The sequence below is a fragment of the Macrobrachium rosenbergii genome, chromosome 11 (genome assembly GCF_040412425.1).
Source record: "Macrobrachium rosenbergii isolate ZJJX-2024 chromosome 11, ASM4041242v1, whole genome shotgun sequence".
NCBI lineage: Eukaryota > Metazoa > Arthropoda > Malacostraca > Decapoda > Palaemonidae > Macrobrachium > Macrobrachium rosenbergii.
In genome coordinates, this window is record NC_089751.1 from 8,847,135 (window position 1) to 8,866,016 (window position 18,882).

The window sequence follows — 18,882 nt, forward strand, 5'->3', positions numbered from 1 at the left end:
AGAGATGGACGGAGGAGACTGGGAATAAGAATACATATTGTCTTTGCAAGTCATGTGTGAAGGGACGCTTAAAAAGAAAATTGAAGGTGTATATTTTTCTCGTTTTCAACTTCTCTCATATCTTTAGTTCTCTCTCACGACGTGAAACTTTGTTGTAAAGCACTGAACGTTGTTATTGCGACTTTCGACGCTGTGCCGGGGTGTAATTTAGTCGGACGTGGGCGGTTTTATTGTCCTCAAAAGTTCAAGAGATAAATCAAGTAAAATTTCTGGTGCCCGATTAACGATAAACGATCTCTTTTCCAGTCTGCACTGTTAAAGGTCAGTGGAAAGAAATTCATTTATAAAAACGGGAAAGCAGCTAATGGTTTTTTAAGGAGATTCGAAGTATATCTTAATAAAAAAAAATACTGTCTGAAAGTTGCCATTTGCCCGTGCATTCTCCACCCCGAAATTCCAATTTTAGTCGGCATTACTTTTCAAGTGTGAAGAGTTGTGTTGTGATAAACTCATCATATTGAATCCATTACACTTTAGATCGTTTGTTATATAATTCGTTCAACGGATAAAAATTCGCTTGTCCTGCGTACACTGCTAAACGGCGATAGCTTTCATTCTATTCTTTTCAGTTACTCCCTCACTTGGATCGTAGTCGTCTTTAGGAGATAAAACATCTCATGCGAAGCTGGATTAATCACAGGTCGAGCTGTTTGTAAAGGAAAGATGAAGGGGAACCCTGTACACTCTGAAAGATATCGATTTCATTTCTCGAGGACGAGTTGTTTATGATGCTCAGCCATGTCGTAGATCAGGCGTGAATTTATGGTGGGTATTTTACACCCTCAAAGAAATGGAGTTCCTTTGGCTTATTGATATAATCGCTGCCTAATATTCAGGGTAACGCGTGAGTTCCCTCGCATTGTTTTATGATTTTCTGTTGGTAAGGCGTAAACCTCGGCTCTTTTGTTTGGTTGCTTGTCTTTGATATATACTGTAGAGAGATATTTATCATAAATGTAACATTTCGTATGAATTGTTTTATAAAACAACGCATTGTACATATGGAATTCATTGTTTATATATATAATATATATATATATATATATATATATATATATATATATATATATATATATATATATATATATATAGAGAGAGAGAGAGAGAGAGAGAGAGAGAGAGAGAGAGAGAGAGAGAGCTATGCATCTATATATATATATATATATATATATATATATATATATATATATATATATATATATATATATATATACACACACACATATATATATATATATATAATATATATATATATATATATATATATATATATATATAAATTATATGTATATATATATATATATATATATATATATATATATATATATATATATATTTTTATATATATATATATCTTTTGTGTAGCATACATTTTTTTGGATATCATAGCAAAAACTGTAACTTTCCAGGTTTGAGTTTAGCAAGAATTTTTTGTGACCGGTCTGTGGAAAGCTTACTTTCATGCCTGGATCCTGATTTTCTGGGTCATCTTAAAACTGAGCAGATAAAGTTTAGAGCACCTTCTGAAATAAAGAAAAATAAAAGCATAAAGAAGAAAGGGCAGGTGACAATTAGATTTATCTGGAAACAAAAATTTCAACTCTGCTGAAAATACATTTTTTCCAAGATTGCGAGATATAAATATGAAAATGATTTGAATTAGGCAAACCTATGATTAATTGGCTCTCCAGTGGTATATAGTGTACTGGTATTTATGTCAGCTATTGCACAATAAGTCAAAGGAAAAAATGCAAAACTCTTATGATCAATCATTGAAAACGTCTTTAGTGATATGATTTTTGTCATCTGTCTACATAAGGATAATTTTAATTTTAGCACACTGACTTTGGTTTCATTTTGTACCAGAACAGTTATGATTTTTGGTAATATATTGAAAAAGCTGGCCAGCAAAAATGAAAGGTCAGAGAGATTACTTGGCTCAGGCTGGAAAAAATATTTCTGAATAATCCTATAAAAACCGCAAATTCTTAGAGAAATAATTTTTCTGCACATTGTAAAACTACATTAAAATATATCCTATCGTGTTATATAATTAACCTCAATTTATTTCACGCATTGCATAGTAAAGCATATTACCATCCTTTTTGGTGGTAGGTTACTGGTATGCTTGTGTAAATCAAAAAATAACTCAAATACACACGCACACAGGTACATAAACAAATATGTATTTGTATATACATACATACATACATACACACACACACACACACACACATATATATATATATATATATATATATATATATATATATATATATATATATATATATATATATATATTAAAGGACCTCATTCAAACTGGATGGTATTTAATGGAGTTTTTTTATTCAAAAGTTACAAGCTTTCTTGGACAAACAGTCACATTATCAAGTATCCGTACGGATACTTGATAATGTGGACTGTTTGTCCAAGAAAGCTTGTAACTTTTGAATAAAAACCCATTAAATACCATCCAGTTTGAATGAGGTCCTTAGTAATTCTACTAACGCACAGAACAATTGTGTATGTGATAAAGTTAATATATATATATATATATATATATATATATATATATATATATATAAAATAAATATTTTTATATATATATATATATATATATTACAAAAATAAATATTTTTCCATTATCTGGAACCGTGTGCAGAAAAGTAACAGTCAACGATCCTCTACTTTTACACCATTTGGAAATATGCATATACATATATATATATATATATATATATATATATATATATATATATATATATATATATATATATATATATATATACACACACACACACATATATATATTTATTTTCAACTTGCGTGGCTAAGGTGGTGGTATTAGAAATGGAAAGCTTCCAAGTTTTTCAGATCGTTTTTAGTTGTGAGGGTGCTAGCCCCACACCAATTTCCTGACCCTAGCATAGCTAGTAGCCCACGTGTGTGGACTGGTGGCCAGCAAGCCGGGAGTGATCCCTGAAGAAACGTTAGCATTGTGCTGCACAACTTGGACACTATTTCTTAAGGTGTTATCCTTCCCGTTCTCAAAAAAAATTTTGGAATGAGTCTGCTAGTCCTGAGCCTTTCTCCGCTAAGCCTGTGGCATGTTACATTCGGCTTTACTGCGCAGAAAACATGAATAGTTTTAACCGAAGTGACTTAAATCATATTACCTTTGATGGGATCAAACTGACTCGTTCGAGTGAGTTTGATACCCACTTGAGTAGGTCCCATACATATATATATATATATATATATATATATATATATATATATATATATATATATATATATATATATATATATATATACTGTATAAATATATATATATTTACATGTATATGTATATATGTATGTATAACACACACACACATATATATATATAAACTTTAAGCTGTTTCCCTTAGAAAATGGGGCTTCCAAGTAAAGATAAGAAAATACCTATGGCTTCATTTTATGTCTTAACTGCTGAATCGTTGATGAACCGTCTGTAGAAGGTTCATCAGCGGTGCATCGAAGCCCCATAGACACACTGCACCATCCTCACATATCTTGCACGCTCCTTTCCTCCCTGGATCTTGAGGTCATTTACCTCAAAAACCCAGAATTATCTAGGTCTTCCTCTCTTTCCTCCCATGTACTGGGTACATTTTTTACCACACGGCAGAACTCTCTCAAAATACTGGGATCCACCTTTTCATTTATGTTCGCCTTTTCCTTTTTACCCATTCTACATATCTCCATATTTCGCTCTTTGACAGCTCTTGGGCCACATATGCTACAGATTCAACATCTATACTTAACTTCTTTGAAGAAGAGTTGGCTCAACAATTCTTTTGTAAATTCCAACCATGCTTACCATAGGCACACAAGTTTCTATTGTGCTAATCGTGGTACCTTATTTGTTTCACTTATACTGTGACTCGCCCCTACTTTGTGCCTATGCTCAATGTATCCATTTACCCTCATAACCTGACATTTATTACAATTTCTCTTTACTGTCCTCAGATTTAACATATTTACCCATTTACAGTACATTCACATTTCTCATCCTATAAATTTGTTCCTTCTTCTAGTGTCGTTTCAAAGACTTTTCACATCACTCAATATTGTACTGAAAGATGTTAAACACGATCAGAGATATGACACACCTTGTTTCAGCCTAAGTTCCTCACCAAAACAGTGACGTTCCCGCCTACAATTTCTAATATACGCACGCTTTATTTCCTTCATATTACGCATTTTAAATCTTATGATAAATCTAAATTTAAGAAGAGTGTTAAGTATCATTCTATTGACATATAGGCCTACCTTTGGCTTCCTATTCCTTCTTTCTTATTTATGAATTTGATTTATGAAATTTCGTCTGCGAAGCCAAGCGCTGGGGCACTGTCGACCATTCAGCAAGAATGAAAAAAGGAAGAATCAACTGATGTAAAGTAAAAAGCTAAAAAGTGGGCTCAGCCAGGGTCCGAAGGGATGCTTCAAACACCCTTTAGCAATGCCTACAGTGCACCGCGTGAAGTACCCTGTGACGGCACTATCCACCTCTAAAGGGGGCTTCTGCTTCCGCTCAGCAAGGAAACATTTATAAATGTACTATACAGACGTACATATACCTGAACATTTTTGGATGTCTTTATGCACAGTCATATTGGAGTATGTGCATGAATATATTAATATACGCACACACGTAGAATCCCATTTTATTATACCGAACATTATTACATCACATTAATCACTTAGATGATCTTCAGAGGAATTTATAATAGCTTTCGTTCACAGCGTTAAGTACAAAACGAAATAGACGCTGGATGTATCAGTATCTTTTTGACGGCCGGTATGCTAATGTATTTCCTCCTAACTGATGACATATTAAGAAAATTTTTTTCAAGTTGTTAAGATGACAACGTCTCACATTAGGAGGAGATGCTTAAGCTGTTTAATTTATGACAAGATTTTGAATATTTCCGAAACCTTGTAATAGTTTTTAACCTCTCTCTCAGCCCCCTTGAATCTCTCTCTCTCTCTCTCTCTCTCTCTCTCTCTCTCTCTCTCTCTCTCTCAGAAATTTCTTATTTCAAGCTGCTCTTACGTTCCCCATCATAAATAATAACCATTTTTGTCAAGGATTTCATTTTCTTATACAGGAGCTTTTTTTTTTTGAGTCGATAGAATATTCAGTTGAGACAAGTCCCATATAATGGTCTGATTCTTTAATGAGAATTTAACTCATTCTCATTATTTTGTTAGCATTTTAATGCTTGATTAGGTTGATGTAATTTGTTGACACCAACCTGTCTTTGAACATAGTAATTGCAAGACATGGTGGTTAGACTGAGGACTGAAATTTTCTTTTTCTGTACTATGCTAAAAGCACTCACCAAAAACAAGAAATAGGAGATGAAAAAAAGCAGTACTTTTTTGTAATTAACTTTCCTTGCTTAATAGAAATTTCTTAACATCTCTTAACTCAACTAAACAATGTTTTTAAGAGTTTTAGGGTCCTTCCCCCCTAAACTCAGGATCTTATATTGTTTCGATATTCTGTTATACATTTTTCTTTTGCGGCAACTGGGCCATACAGTTGCTGTTCTACAGGCTTATGTCAATGTTTCCTGGAACAATTTCAGGGATCCTCCATCCTTTCATCAGTCCCTAAGTTTTCTCATAAGTTTACCTTTAAACCCTGATAAAAGTACGTCAGATCTTAGGACAGGAAGACATGCCTTGCCACTGGAGGGGGTTGTAGGGCAATTGTCGTGCAGAGTTAACATTTTTTCTAAGGTACTAAACTCCTTAAACACCACAGACTATTTAAACGATCATGTTTTTGCATACTTGGCAGAAAAAGACTATACGGTAAGATGTCCTGCCACTTTTCCTAATTAGAAGAGTACAGTAATTTGTTTTGTCTTGTAATTTCAGTATGTTCACCACCGTTAGTCTTGTTTTGAATATTTCCATTAAAGTATGACACACGTTTGTGTGTCATATCTTAAGTGTTCTATACCCTTAATACAGCCACTGATTAAGTATGCTTGACGGAATCATAAAAACTTGCCTCCTGAAAGGCAGAATGGCTACAGATACTGCTTATATACTTGTGATGTCCGATGAAATCTAACTAAATAAATCCAAGCAACCATGCTAACGTACAACTTGAGTCCAGACTTTATCATATTGAACTGGTTTAACCATGAGGCTCTAAGATGAAAACTTGTAACGAAGGTGTAGGAGGTTAAGTACTTCATCTCATTCATAATCTTTCAAGTAACACAATGCATACTGATACAATGCATTTTAAGTGACCACAGACTGCTCTGTCTGGTGTTCCATTGTGTAGAGTTTCGTTAAGAAAATAAGCCACACAATATGCAGATACTGATACCATTAATGCTGCTATCCACGCCACCAAATGCAGATGTAGCAATATTTTTAGTAGGTAAAATAAATCGGTAAATACGTAACTGGTGGGTTTAACGGCTGAACTCTTGAATAGCTATGATCATTATTCTGATATTGCACCCTGTTTCTAATCCAGTAGGTGAAGATTCTTAATATTTAACAACAACTGGCGTTATCACTGACCCCAAGCTCTCTTTCTCGAGCCCTTGAAGCTGTATTATATAACGGTCTCAGAAAATCAAGTATTATTTGCAAAGATTCGTATACCCACAGTGATGATGGCATTAATGACACTTCCAGATATTTCTTTGGAGTAATTTATTAAAGAAATTGTTTTTATTTTCTACTAAACTAGCCCGAGGATGGGTGTATATGTTATGTTTACGTAATATATTTGACAAATTATTTGATTAAAGCACATACCAGTCGGTGTTTATCTACAGTGTGTGTGATCCTCATTTTCAAATTCGGATATGATAATACAGCCCTTAGGCTAAGGCGTATATTAGTGCTTCCTGCTGATGACCTAGAGAAACATGTTCACTCAGGCAAAAAGACAGCTGCACTGTTAGTTCTTAAGTATTTTGACTGCCACGATTTAAAAGGTAGCTTAGTTTATTACAGATTTTATGTACCCTAGATTATTTTGACATATACTAGTTCGAATGAAACGAATAAAATTCAGTTTATGCTACATTTCAAGGTTAATTAGCTATTATCATAGTATTTTATTTTCATAAGTAGTTATTAAGTATATAGGAGATCTAAAAGTTGCTTTCAGTTGAGAAAAATATGGAAATAAATTAACGTGGTAAGAACAGATGGGGAATGTGGTGGAATGTCATTCTTCCAGCTTCCATCCTCGAGAAGGTTAAATGTTCTGTTGTACTAACTGTTGTATACTGGTAATGTAGAATGTGAACTCTAAGACATACAATTTCTCCCTTTTCTTTCAGAGAATGACGTGAAAAATGGATGGTTACAACATGATGACTTTAATTCTGGCACTAGCAGTATCACTGAATCTGCTAGTGTCAGCAGATACTTCAGGCTCTAGTTGCCCAAGCTGGGAAGAGAATCCAATGTGTCCTTGTTACAACAATGATGATGGAATTTATATGGAATGTCCAATGGTCTCACTTACTACTGTTGGGGAAGTCTTAGGCCTTGTAAAAGAGCCATTAAAATCCCTCAGTATTTATGATCTTGAAATGGAAGTCACTACTTTACCATCAGGGATATTCAAGCACAGTGCTGGCGTTATGAGCCTACAGATATCACACTCAAACGTTATGAGCATAGCAGATAACAGCTTTCAGGGGCTGGAAAGGTCTTTGGAAAGCCTTACTATCAAACACTGCAAGTTATCAGACATTCCAGAAGCTGCATTACGTAAACTTACACGCCTCACTGATCTTGACCTTCAAATGAATAATATTACGGAGATCCCAAGTTTTGGTTTTGCAAAAATGATTGTAAAGACATTGAACTTTCAGGGCAATATGATAAATCTTGTGTCTGATTTTGCATTTGATGGACTGGAAGAAACACTTGAAGACTTGAACTTAATGAATAATGATTTAAAAGAGCTCCCAGTCAATGCTTTAAAGAAGTTAAAAAGTATGACAAAACTGAAGGTTGCCTGGAATCATATTACTGAATTTACTACGCAAGATATCCAGCTGGAAGCTCTTGAGTACCTTGATCTCAGTAGTAATAAAATTCGAAAAGTCAAAAGTAACAGCCTGACAGGGATGCCAAACCTTGTGTCACTTTCTCTGTACATGAACTCTATTACTACTATTACAAAAGATGCCTTTAGAGAAAATGTTAACCTAGAAACACTTTTTTTGGGAAACAATAATATAAAAGATTTAGATTCAAAACTGTTCAAGCACACACAAAAGATAAGTGTGATTGATCTAGGCAATAACAATATTCAGTCAATAAATGATGGAGTATTTAGTAATCTTCCTCAGCTTCAGGAACTAGTGCTGTCTAGCAATAATATAAGAGAGTTGATGCAAGAAACATTTCAGAATTCTCCATCTATCAGAATTTTGAATCTAGAACAAAATGCTATCAGGCTCATAGAGCCAAATACATTTAGCGGAATGCCAAGCCTTGAGACTCTACTGCTAAGCCACAACAACATACATGAGGTTTATCCAAGGATTTTTAGTTCAAATATCAACCTGAAAGTTCTAAAATTAGACCATAATGGAATAAAAGATTTGAGTGAAATAACATTTAAAAATACAACAAGGTTAGAAAAGCTTGTTCTCCACAAAAATCAGATAAGGACGGTGAGCCCAGGGTTATTTTCTCGTCTTTTAGAGCTAAAGGAGTTGCATATGCATGGCAATGAAATAAGAGCAATACCTGCAGGAGCTTTTTCAAATCTTCATAAACTAGAATTCATAAGCCTACAGGAGAATCAGATGTTAACTTTCATGGATACACTAAATCATAACTCAAAATCTCTCTTCTCACTGAATCTTTCAGGAAATGAAATCAGTATAATCAACGCCAAAGCTTTCAGGGGCCAGAATAGCTTAGAAACACTGAGGCTTGACAACAACAACATAACTTCTATTACTAATGGGGTATTCAGTGATCTTACAGCCTTATCACAACTTTATCTTCAGAAAAACCATATCACTCAAATAGATGATGATGCTTTATCTAGTCTGACAAGTCTTCAGAAACTGGACATTTCAGATAATTTTCTTGTTAAGATTAGTGAAAAAACCTTTCAAGGCTTAACCCGATTGAGGGAGCTTTACTTACACAACAATGCAATTGAAGAAATAGCTCCCAATTCCTTCCAATACATGACTGAGTTAGAGAACCTTGATCTCTCTGGAAATATGTTGCCAGTTGTAAAGAAAGAATTCTTTAACACAGAGCTATCCATTAAGGAACTAAGCATAAATAATGGCCAAATAAAAAAGATAGAAGATGGAGCACTTGAAGCGCTGGTGTACTTAGAGAGCCTTAGCCTAAGAGGAAATAAACTACAAAGTCTTGATTCAAGTTCGCTCAGGTTAACTCAGCTGTACAAACTAGATTTAAGCAGCAACAACTTCCAGACACTAAATTCTAACAGTCTCACTGCTCTTCCAAACTTAGAAGAATTAAACCTTAGTAACTGTAATATTGAAAACATTCCTGATAATTTTTTTGATGCTAGCATATCTCTGAAAACTCTCAACCTAGCAAAAAATAACATAAAGCACTTAGGAACAGGAACATTTGCTGGTTTATCTGATCTTGTTAACCTTGATATATCAGAAAATGAGCTTCAAGTAGACAGTTGTAGAGCTTTCTTAAGCACAAGTAAGGTTCAATATTTGTCCATCAGCGGGAACCCCTTCATAAATCTATGTCCCGTATTAGGAGATTTGAAAAGCTTAAAAAAGCTCGATGCTTCCAAGATATTACTGACGGAAGTTAACAAAGATACAATTGCACAGTTAGGGCATCTCAAACAACTTGATATTTCAGACAACATGATTGTTGATTTTCCAACTGGAAGTTTTCATAAATCCTCCATACAACGTTTAAATTTAGGCGGTAACCTGCTGACACAGCTTCCCAATGCAATTTTCATGGACAAGATGGAAAAGCTGAAAGTTCTGAACGTAACTGGCAACCCCCTGCACCGAATAACTGGTCCCGAGGTGAACAAGAACATGATATTAGACTCTCTTGAAAGGCTGGAAGCAGCACAAACAAATCTCACAGTTATAACGAGCCTTGAGTTCTCACACTTGCCAAATCTGCGATCACTGAATCTAGAAGGAGGAGCCATCAGCAAAGTTTCACCGGGAGCCTTCAGAAGTCTGTCTCATCTATCTCAGCTTAATCTTGGTTATAATCTGTTAGAAATACTGCCACGAGAAAGAATGAGAGGGTTAACTTCTCTGACAAATTTAAATCTCACAAGAAACAGAATAAAGAAGTTTGATCAACTTCCATCTGACGCCCAGAATTTGAAGGTAGGTTCTGATTTTGTGATTTAAAATTGCCCATGATTTTCAGGATGTTTATTCTTAATAAATCCAGTGTGTGAAATAACTTAAAAGATTTATTAAATTACCATGCATATATTCCCCAATTTGAAGAATAGTTGTATCCTTCAAACAATAATGCCCAGAAATTTCTACTGTAAGAGAAATGTTCGGAATATAGGATATTAGTTTGCCTACGAAAAATTTGCCTTATAATAGCATTTCCGGCTTTGTACTTAAGGCTATTTGAATTAACTAATACATAAAAGTTAAAAAAAAACACATCTACTAGTATATTTCAAACTATTAAAACAGGAACAATCTTTGAGTTTTAAGTGCACTGAAAAATAAAATCTAGATTTTTTTTTTTAGTGTAACCTCTTAATGGGGCATTACAAACTTGCCCCTAACAATAATAACCCCGTCGGGAGTAGTGCCGTTAATGCACCTCACTCACGTGGTGTACTATAGGCATTGCTTAAGGTTCTTAGCAGCGTCCCTTCGGCCCCTAGCTGCAACCCCTTTCATTTCTTTCAATGTACCTCCGTTCATATTCTCTTTCTTCTATCTTATTTCCCACCCTCTCCTAACAATTGTTCATAGTGCAACTGCGAGGGTTCCCTCCTGTTACACCTGTCAAACCTTCTTGCTGTCAACTTCTCTTTCAGCTCTAAATAACCTCATATAGGTCCCATCGCTTGGCCTTTGGCCAAAGTTCTAAATTCTATTCTTTGCATTAATAACGAATATTTGTCAACAGGTAGATCATTTGCAAGTTAGAATCTATACCTTAGTGGAAAAAGCAACTGGTGACTCCAAGTGTCTTTTTGAAATGATTTTTTCTCCTTTAGGTGATTGACATTTCCGGCAACATGCTGACAGAACTTGATGAAACAACCTTCAAGCATGCAGAGGGCTTAGAGGAAGTCATTCTGCGAGATAACTGGATAACCTCAATTCACCCAAAGGCTCTGGAACCCTTGACTCATCTCAAAGTTCTAGATTTAAGTCAGAATAATGTTGAAGTACTCCAACCTGCGATTCTTGCGGCAGTGGAGCGCACTTTAGACACATATAGGATTGATGGTAAATATAGTAACAGATTCGCTTGTAACTTTGTTTCTTAGTACGCGAGTGCGCGCTCACAGACAGCCAGACAGACACATACATACACACACACATATACATGTATATATGTATGCACACACACACACACACACACACATATATATATATATATATATATATATATATATATATATATATATATATATATATATATATATATGCTAATTTAGAAAGGTCAGTCTGATAAACATGTGCAAATCTCTGTTAATTTGTGCATAAAATAGAATTATCTGTCCATGCGTAAATACACATATCCACACACATACATGCATGAACATACATGCACACACACAAATGCATGAACATACATGCACACCCACATAATTATGTATGTATACAAACATATTGTTTATACGTTGTTTGCGGGGGCTTGCGCGTGTCCGAGACGGTAATGCATGCTCGATAAACTTTACAAACTTTCTAATACATGTGTCTATTGAACTCGCTGTTACATTTGGATTAAAATATGTTTCAGCCACATGCACACATATTCTATAAATCTTAATTTCTTTGTAGGAAATCCAGTTATTTGTGGATGTGAGACGCTGGAATTGTGGTCGTGGTTGCAAAACCATCCCGCTGAAGTTAAACATCCTAACTCTATATACTGTGATCTGCCTGAGGTAAGAATTGTTTCTATTTATTTATTTATTTTTGTCCTGGTAATCATAAGGAGTAGAAAATGTGGGAAAAGTTTATTAATGGTCAGCCTTTTAGTTTTCTGTAAAATAAAACTGTTGAGATGGCTATTTGTCTGTCCGCCCTCACTTTTTCTGTCCGCCCTCAGATCTTAAAAACTACTGAGGCTAGAGGGCTGCAAATTGGTTTGTTGATCATCCACCCTCCAGTCATCAAACATACCAAATTGCAGCCCTCTAGCCTCAGTAGTTTTTATCTTGTTTAATGTTAAAGCTAACCATAATCATGCGTCTGGCACTGCTATCGGTGCCAACAACATAGGCCACCACCGGTCCCGAAAGCTCCATGGGCCCCAGCTGAGAGTTTCATACAGCATTATACGCTGCAGAGAAAACTCGATTGAACCTTACACTTCTAGATATTTTATCCAGTGATATAATACTGTGGTATGGATTCATGAAATACAAATGAAACAGTTATATTACTTTGTATTGGAAAGTATTCTTGTGGAGAAAATATCCTTTACACACTATTTCTGATATGAAGTAAGAACTAGTTCCTTTATACTTCAGTTATAAAATCTCTTTATAGGAACGTAAAAGTTAGCCTGAGGCCATGTAGTTATATTTTCAAATACCGATAACATGACTTGGGCAACGCAGTTCATGTTAGACGTATGTAACAATGAATGAGTATTTACTTGACCTGACTCTCTCTCTCTCTCTCTCTCTCTCTCTCTCTCTCTCTCTCTCTCTCTCTCTATATATATATATATATATATATATATATATATATATATATATATATATATGTGTGTGTGTGTGTGTGTGTGTGTGTGTGTGTGTGTGAGTGTGTGTATACATACACACGTATATATGTATCGACAGTGAAACTAGACTTGGCAGCGCAATGTCAAACACCCCTGTGCACACCGCGCCCTTCATGTCGCAGTGAGATTGTACAAAAATATGACCACATAACCAATAATGCGCCTGTGTCCTTTTCATTTCTGATCTCTCGCATGATACCATCAATTTAGTTTATACGTTATGCGTGTGCGGATTAAATAGTTATGTATAAAGATGGGTATGATACAAATCTATGTATAAGCGCGGTTTAAAAGACGTAACCACGTAGTTGTAAGCATGATATTAGTGTTTAAAATTTAAACGTAAGGATTCAAGAGAAAGTAGAGACATTTTTTTTACGATGTATTAGTGTTTCACCTTTGTCATGTGAGAACAAGAACAACGTGGGAATAATCAGTTTCGCTTTTAAAGCCCTTAAAATAAACATCATGTTTAAAGCATTACCAACATCACGATAGGAAAGACAACAGAATGCGTTCTTCGGCATCGATGTGGAAATCAAAATGTCTGACTCATTCAGAAGAACTAAGAGAGCGACTTCCCCGGAGGCTCTAGCGAAAAGCGATTTGTATTCACCGTTGAATGCTGCAATAAAACCGGAGAAAACAAATAAGATTCTCACGAAGTGAGATTTATGACACCTCGGAGGTTTTTACCCCATTCGAAAATGCTTCGGAGATTCGAGAAAGAACTCGCGTTCGTTGGCGGTTATGAAGAGATTGAAGACGGGGGATAAAATGGACATATATCTCTCTTGCATGATAGAAGTATACTGCACACATTTAGGGAAAGTCGAAATGACTAGAGGGAAATGACTAAAGGGAAATGACGAAAGGGACAGTTGACACACAGGCGATAATGAGAGAGAGGTGATCTATGGTTCTAGGACGAACGTAAAACAAGGCACCATTAATCACGGATAAAGATATCACGCCCGAGTAAAGAAGAGCATTTGTTGTTTAGTAGCATTTCTCATCCGTCATAGTTTGTTTTATGTACGTTTATGAGAGCATGAATAAGGAATTGCCACTTGTAATTCTGAGACTTCTGAGATTAATGGTCCTAAAAGTATCCAAAAATACCTGAAAAATTTTTCATATGATAAACTATGCGGACAATAATTATGGAACACACACACATATATATATATATATATATATATATATATATATATATATATATATATATATATATATATATATATATATATATATATATATATATATATATATATATATATATATATATATATATATATATATATACACATTATTAACTATATTGTGGAAGAGTTTAGACGCATAATTATATATTTGATTTTGCCATTCATCGTGTAAGCTCAATTTTTTTTAATCCTTATCCGTCCGTATATACTGTAATACTTTCAGAGACTGCGAGGACAGCCTTTCCTTCAGTTATCAGCCTCTGCTTTTTGTCCCCAACCTTTGATTCTTCGGTTGGCGATCCAAGACATTCAGAGTCAGTCTTTCCTTGTCACTTGGCAGGCTGCGAATACTTCAACAGTTTATGGTTATAAGGTAAGTATCTATGCACCAATTTTCCCGTGACTCGAAAGAAAATAATGAGCTTTTTCGTGTTTATTATCAACACTGTTGTGTTTGCAGTGAAATGTGTATAGTTAAGGACGAAAATTAGAAGGAAAAACTTGTGTTCATCCACAGGTAACGTACCAAGCAATGAATCAAGAAGACGAGTCGGACGAGGATTTGGTTGGTAATCGCCTTACGGTTCATTCTTCACCCACGATAGGATTATCATCAAGGAGTTACCTTCTGGAGGAGCTTCAGCCTAGCACTGAGTACCAGATCTGTGTACACGGTCTAACGAAGTCTATCGGTCTCGCGCGATCACACACGGTAGCTTCGGCCTCTGACGAGCAACAGGTAAAAAGCAGTTTTTTTTAAATATTCAAATAACTGTTTACCACTGAGAAATGATTGACTGATAATGGCTGTACACATACCCGACAATGTACTTTTGGTATTACTGGTGTGTTTGCAGCGTCCCTTGGGCCCATAGCTGCATATACTTTTTAACCTTTTCCGTTACCACGAATCCCTCTACCTTTCTTCTGTCTTGCTGCCCAACCTCTCCAACTTTAACTTCTAACCTTAACTTCTTAGTGCAACTGTGTGGGTTTTCTCCCAATTCCACCCTTAGGCCTTTGTGCTTCATGAACTGAATGTACTAGATCTCTTTATCTTGTCCATCTCCTTTTCACTGTCTTAAGCTCTGAATATCCGAAAGAGCCTCAGTGCTTGGCTTGACAGCTTAAATTTCATGAAATCAAAAATCAAATACACTAAGCTTTATTAACCAAGTTTATTCTTTCTCGTCACTAGGGAGATGGAGCCCGATGCACCCGGGGACACACGCTCTCCATCCCACCAGCCCCAGCGACGGGAACATCAGGAGGCCGAGTGGGAATCATTTTAGGAATCATTCTGGCTGTGGCCCTTTTGCTGGGTATCGTCGTCGCAGTGGTGTGGTACCGCGTCTGTCGCTCGCAGGGTGGGCGTGGTCAAGGGTCAACTAAACGAGCTAATGGAGCTCCTCCAGATTACTATAGTCATTTCCAAGGGCGCCATCCACACCATCAGGATGACGATGAATTTGCCTGCTAATGCTTCCGAGCTCTTGGTTCGCTGGGTCCATGTGTGCTATTATCTGTATGCTGAAATTGCGCGAGATTTACGCGGGACACTGGCTTCACATCTCCATTCTCTCAATTTTCAATCGCTGAAACTTTGCAAAGAGACTGTGGATAATGAGCGTGCTCGCGTAGCATTTAAAAAAAAAAAAAACGAATATATGAATGGCTGCAGATACTTTGAATCACAAGTCGCGTGTTCAAGTGTAAGTGATTGAGATTCCCCGCCGTAAGCAGGTCATCTTAAACAATGGGGAAAATTGATGCTTTGCCATGAATACAGATTTTACAGAAATAAACGAGTGACTCTAAATCCTAGTGCAGTGACCCCCAAAGACCAAAGGGACCAAACAGTGAAACAAAGGGACATTTGGGTTAAACTAAGAGATACCAAAACAGCTTTATTCATCGATAAGGACCTACCAGAAGGTCAGTCTCTGGACTTCTGTGCTAAATAACTCTAGTCAGGACAGAGGCACGTCGCGCTTGAACTTCTCTTACTACAGAACAGGCAAAGAAACAGTGACTGTGGTGTTGTGGTGTTGTCATCTCAGACATTCCTTCACACTGCCGTGCAAAATGAAGACGAGTGGACAATGTTTCATTTTCTAAGAAACTGCTCCGCGGAATGGTGCAGATTCTGACACATTTGGAGTGATCCAAATGTAGATCTGGTCTTTTCAATAGTGTAGATATGAAACGAAACAGACATTTACGACAGGAGGTTGAGCTAAGTCGCAATACATAGTCATAATATATAGATATATCCTCTAAACCTGCAACGTGATAACAAATTTGTTGAAAAGAGTGTTAAGTGTAAAATTTTCGAACTAAGAAACAGACTTTTTTTGTAATCGTTTCTGATACAAAAAAAAAAAAAAATCCACTGAGTAAACTCTATCTGAAGTACCTATTGCGGACTACGATAAAACTGAATATATTTTTTTTTGTACGGTGTACTGATGACGCCAAAAGTATCTAAGTATTGGTGAGAAAATATTTCTAGAACAAACTTTCAGTGACAGTGACTGTTCGTGAAAGGAAATTAACCATATCGATAGCCCACCTACATGAAAGCAGGTTAAGCAGAGGTAGCTGAAAGTTGTTTTTTTATATTTTTAAACAGTTGTACCGTAAGAAGGGAACCTGGTGCTCCAAAGACTAGTATGCGTTGGTGTGTGTTTGTGTGTGTGTGTGTGTGACAGAGAGAGAGAGAGAGAGAGAGAGAGAGAGAGAGAGAGAGAGAGAGAGAGAGAGAGAGAGATATTAACATTACTAGAATTAAAACAATATTGGGAAATAAGAAAAACCACACGTCTCTGCAGTAATGTCAAGACGTAACGGTACCAAATATGTATAATATAACAATCGAGAAACAGAAACAAATAGTATCTTATAGTGTCTACGCTTCAAGTCAATATATAGTCAGCTATTAGAATAAATGTCGATTCAAACTAGAAGAACCACATGAAAGGTGTTCATATTTTTAGAGGTGCTTGTGATTGTCTAATAGGTAATAATATAGTTTATTTCACCACAGTTGATCACCAAATCTTATCTCTGAAGAGTTTTCGTCACTTGATTTCTGCAATCTCTTGTCACAAAAGGTAAAGAAGAACTTTGTCTACAACTGATGTACACACGATGTGAAATGTGTTAGCCTATATTTTCTTTAAGATGATCTCAAGTAGAAACATCACTCATGTAATTGCTATTCATTATTTATGCCAATGGCTGCTTTAAACTAATCAAAACAGGTAACAGACAAAATTAATGTATACTTATACATAAATACATACATATACACACACTCATATATATATATAATATATATACAGTATGTATATATATATATATATATATATATATATATATATATACACATATACATATATATATACACACATATATATATACAGTATATATATATATATATATATATATATATATATATATATATATACACATGTCATGACTTAGTAATTAAAAATATGCATAAATATCTGTGTGGATAAAAGTATGCCAGAACGAAAACTCATAAGACTCCTTGCTTCATCACAATATAATGGCTAATCACGACCAATGATGATGGGAACTGCATACTAAGCGTCCCTCCTCGTGGGGGGAAATCGCTGGTTATCGCTGTAAGTAGCTTTAATTGCGTGTATTGTGGGGTATTTGTTGGGGGATTGGATGACATACGGACGGAGTGAATCTAAGTGCGAGTAAATGCTGAACAGAATTTGACGGATCTTTCCTAGGTAGTGACCCCCAAGGGTTTTCGGGAGTCGTTATCTAGGACTAATATTTCTTGGGGGTCATTATCTTTATGATATGTACAGACTTTTGTTTATGTTTTTACCGTAATCCCTAACGGGCTTCTACTAAACACGCTGCGAAGTGGATGCATACCGGGTTAAAACCCTTGGGGGTTACTATCTAGCAAAGATCCAATTTGACTTATGTTATTGTGAACAAGATACTAAAACTATTCTTCTGTGTTGAAATATTGTAAATAAAGGTATCAGTAATAATTTTGGAGTTTAATTTCTCCTACGTAGTAAGGGAACATTGGTAAAGATTCGTGGTATTGCAGAAGTCATTCCATTTGTAAAATATACTTCCGGCATTCAACTGATCTTCTCGGACAAGTCTTATAGTAGGCTACTTACGTTATGTAAATATTACTTTCGCCAAATAAGAACAGATTTCCTTGAGCTGTTGTTCATTTGATCGTTTCTATAGAGAAATAAACAAACTGGGAAAATGATCCGGTTATAAATAATTTGTACATAAATTCACACTGTTTGCAATGACTCGGACAGTGAAGCTGAAACAATATCGTATTCTTAGCATTAAAAACCTGGAGAAGTCGCAGCCAGTTTTGTTGATATCAATATGAACACAGAAAAAAAGGACAAATATTATGTCTTGGATGGATGACGTCATGACACGAGAACGCGCAGATCCCGTGGGACAAACGCATGAGCTAATTACGTGATATGTTGCGGTAAAGACGGCTATGCAGAAATGTCCCGTATGATGGATGCTGCATGGATACATTTTCCAAATGTCACATCCATTCGGAGAA

At 35.7% G+C, this 18,882-nt stretch overlaps 1 protein-coding gene across 1 annotated transcript in view; it reads left to right on the plus strand.

The window, feature by feature from the left end:
- Nucleotides 1-17,058, plus strand: part of LOC136843122 (chaoptin-like) — a 39,934-nt gene extending 22,876 nt beyond the window's left edge. The window contains exons 2-7 of the mRNA XM_067111158.1: nucleotides 7,428-10,472; nucleotides 11,336-11,570; nucleotides 12,129-12,235; nucleotides 14,509-14,658; nucleotides 14,803-15,024; nucleotides 15,484-17,058. Coding sequence (XP_066967259.1) covers nucleotides 7,443-10,472; nucleotides 11,336-11,570; nucleotides 12,129-12,235; nucleotides 14,509-14,658; nucleotides 14,803-15,024; nucleotides 15,484-15,765 — 4,026 coding nt within the window. The 5' untranslated portion in view covers nucleotides 7,428-7,442 and the 3' untranslated portion in view covers nucleotides 15,766-17,058. The remainder of the gene's footprint in view (nucleotides 1-7,427; nucleotides 10,473-11,335; nucleotides 11,571-12,128; nucleotides 12,236-14,508; nucleotides 14,659-14,802; nucleotides 15,025-15,483) is intronic.
- The last annotated feature ends 1,824 nt before the right edge of the window (nucleotides 17,059-18,882 follow it).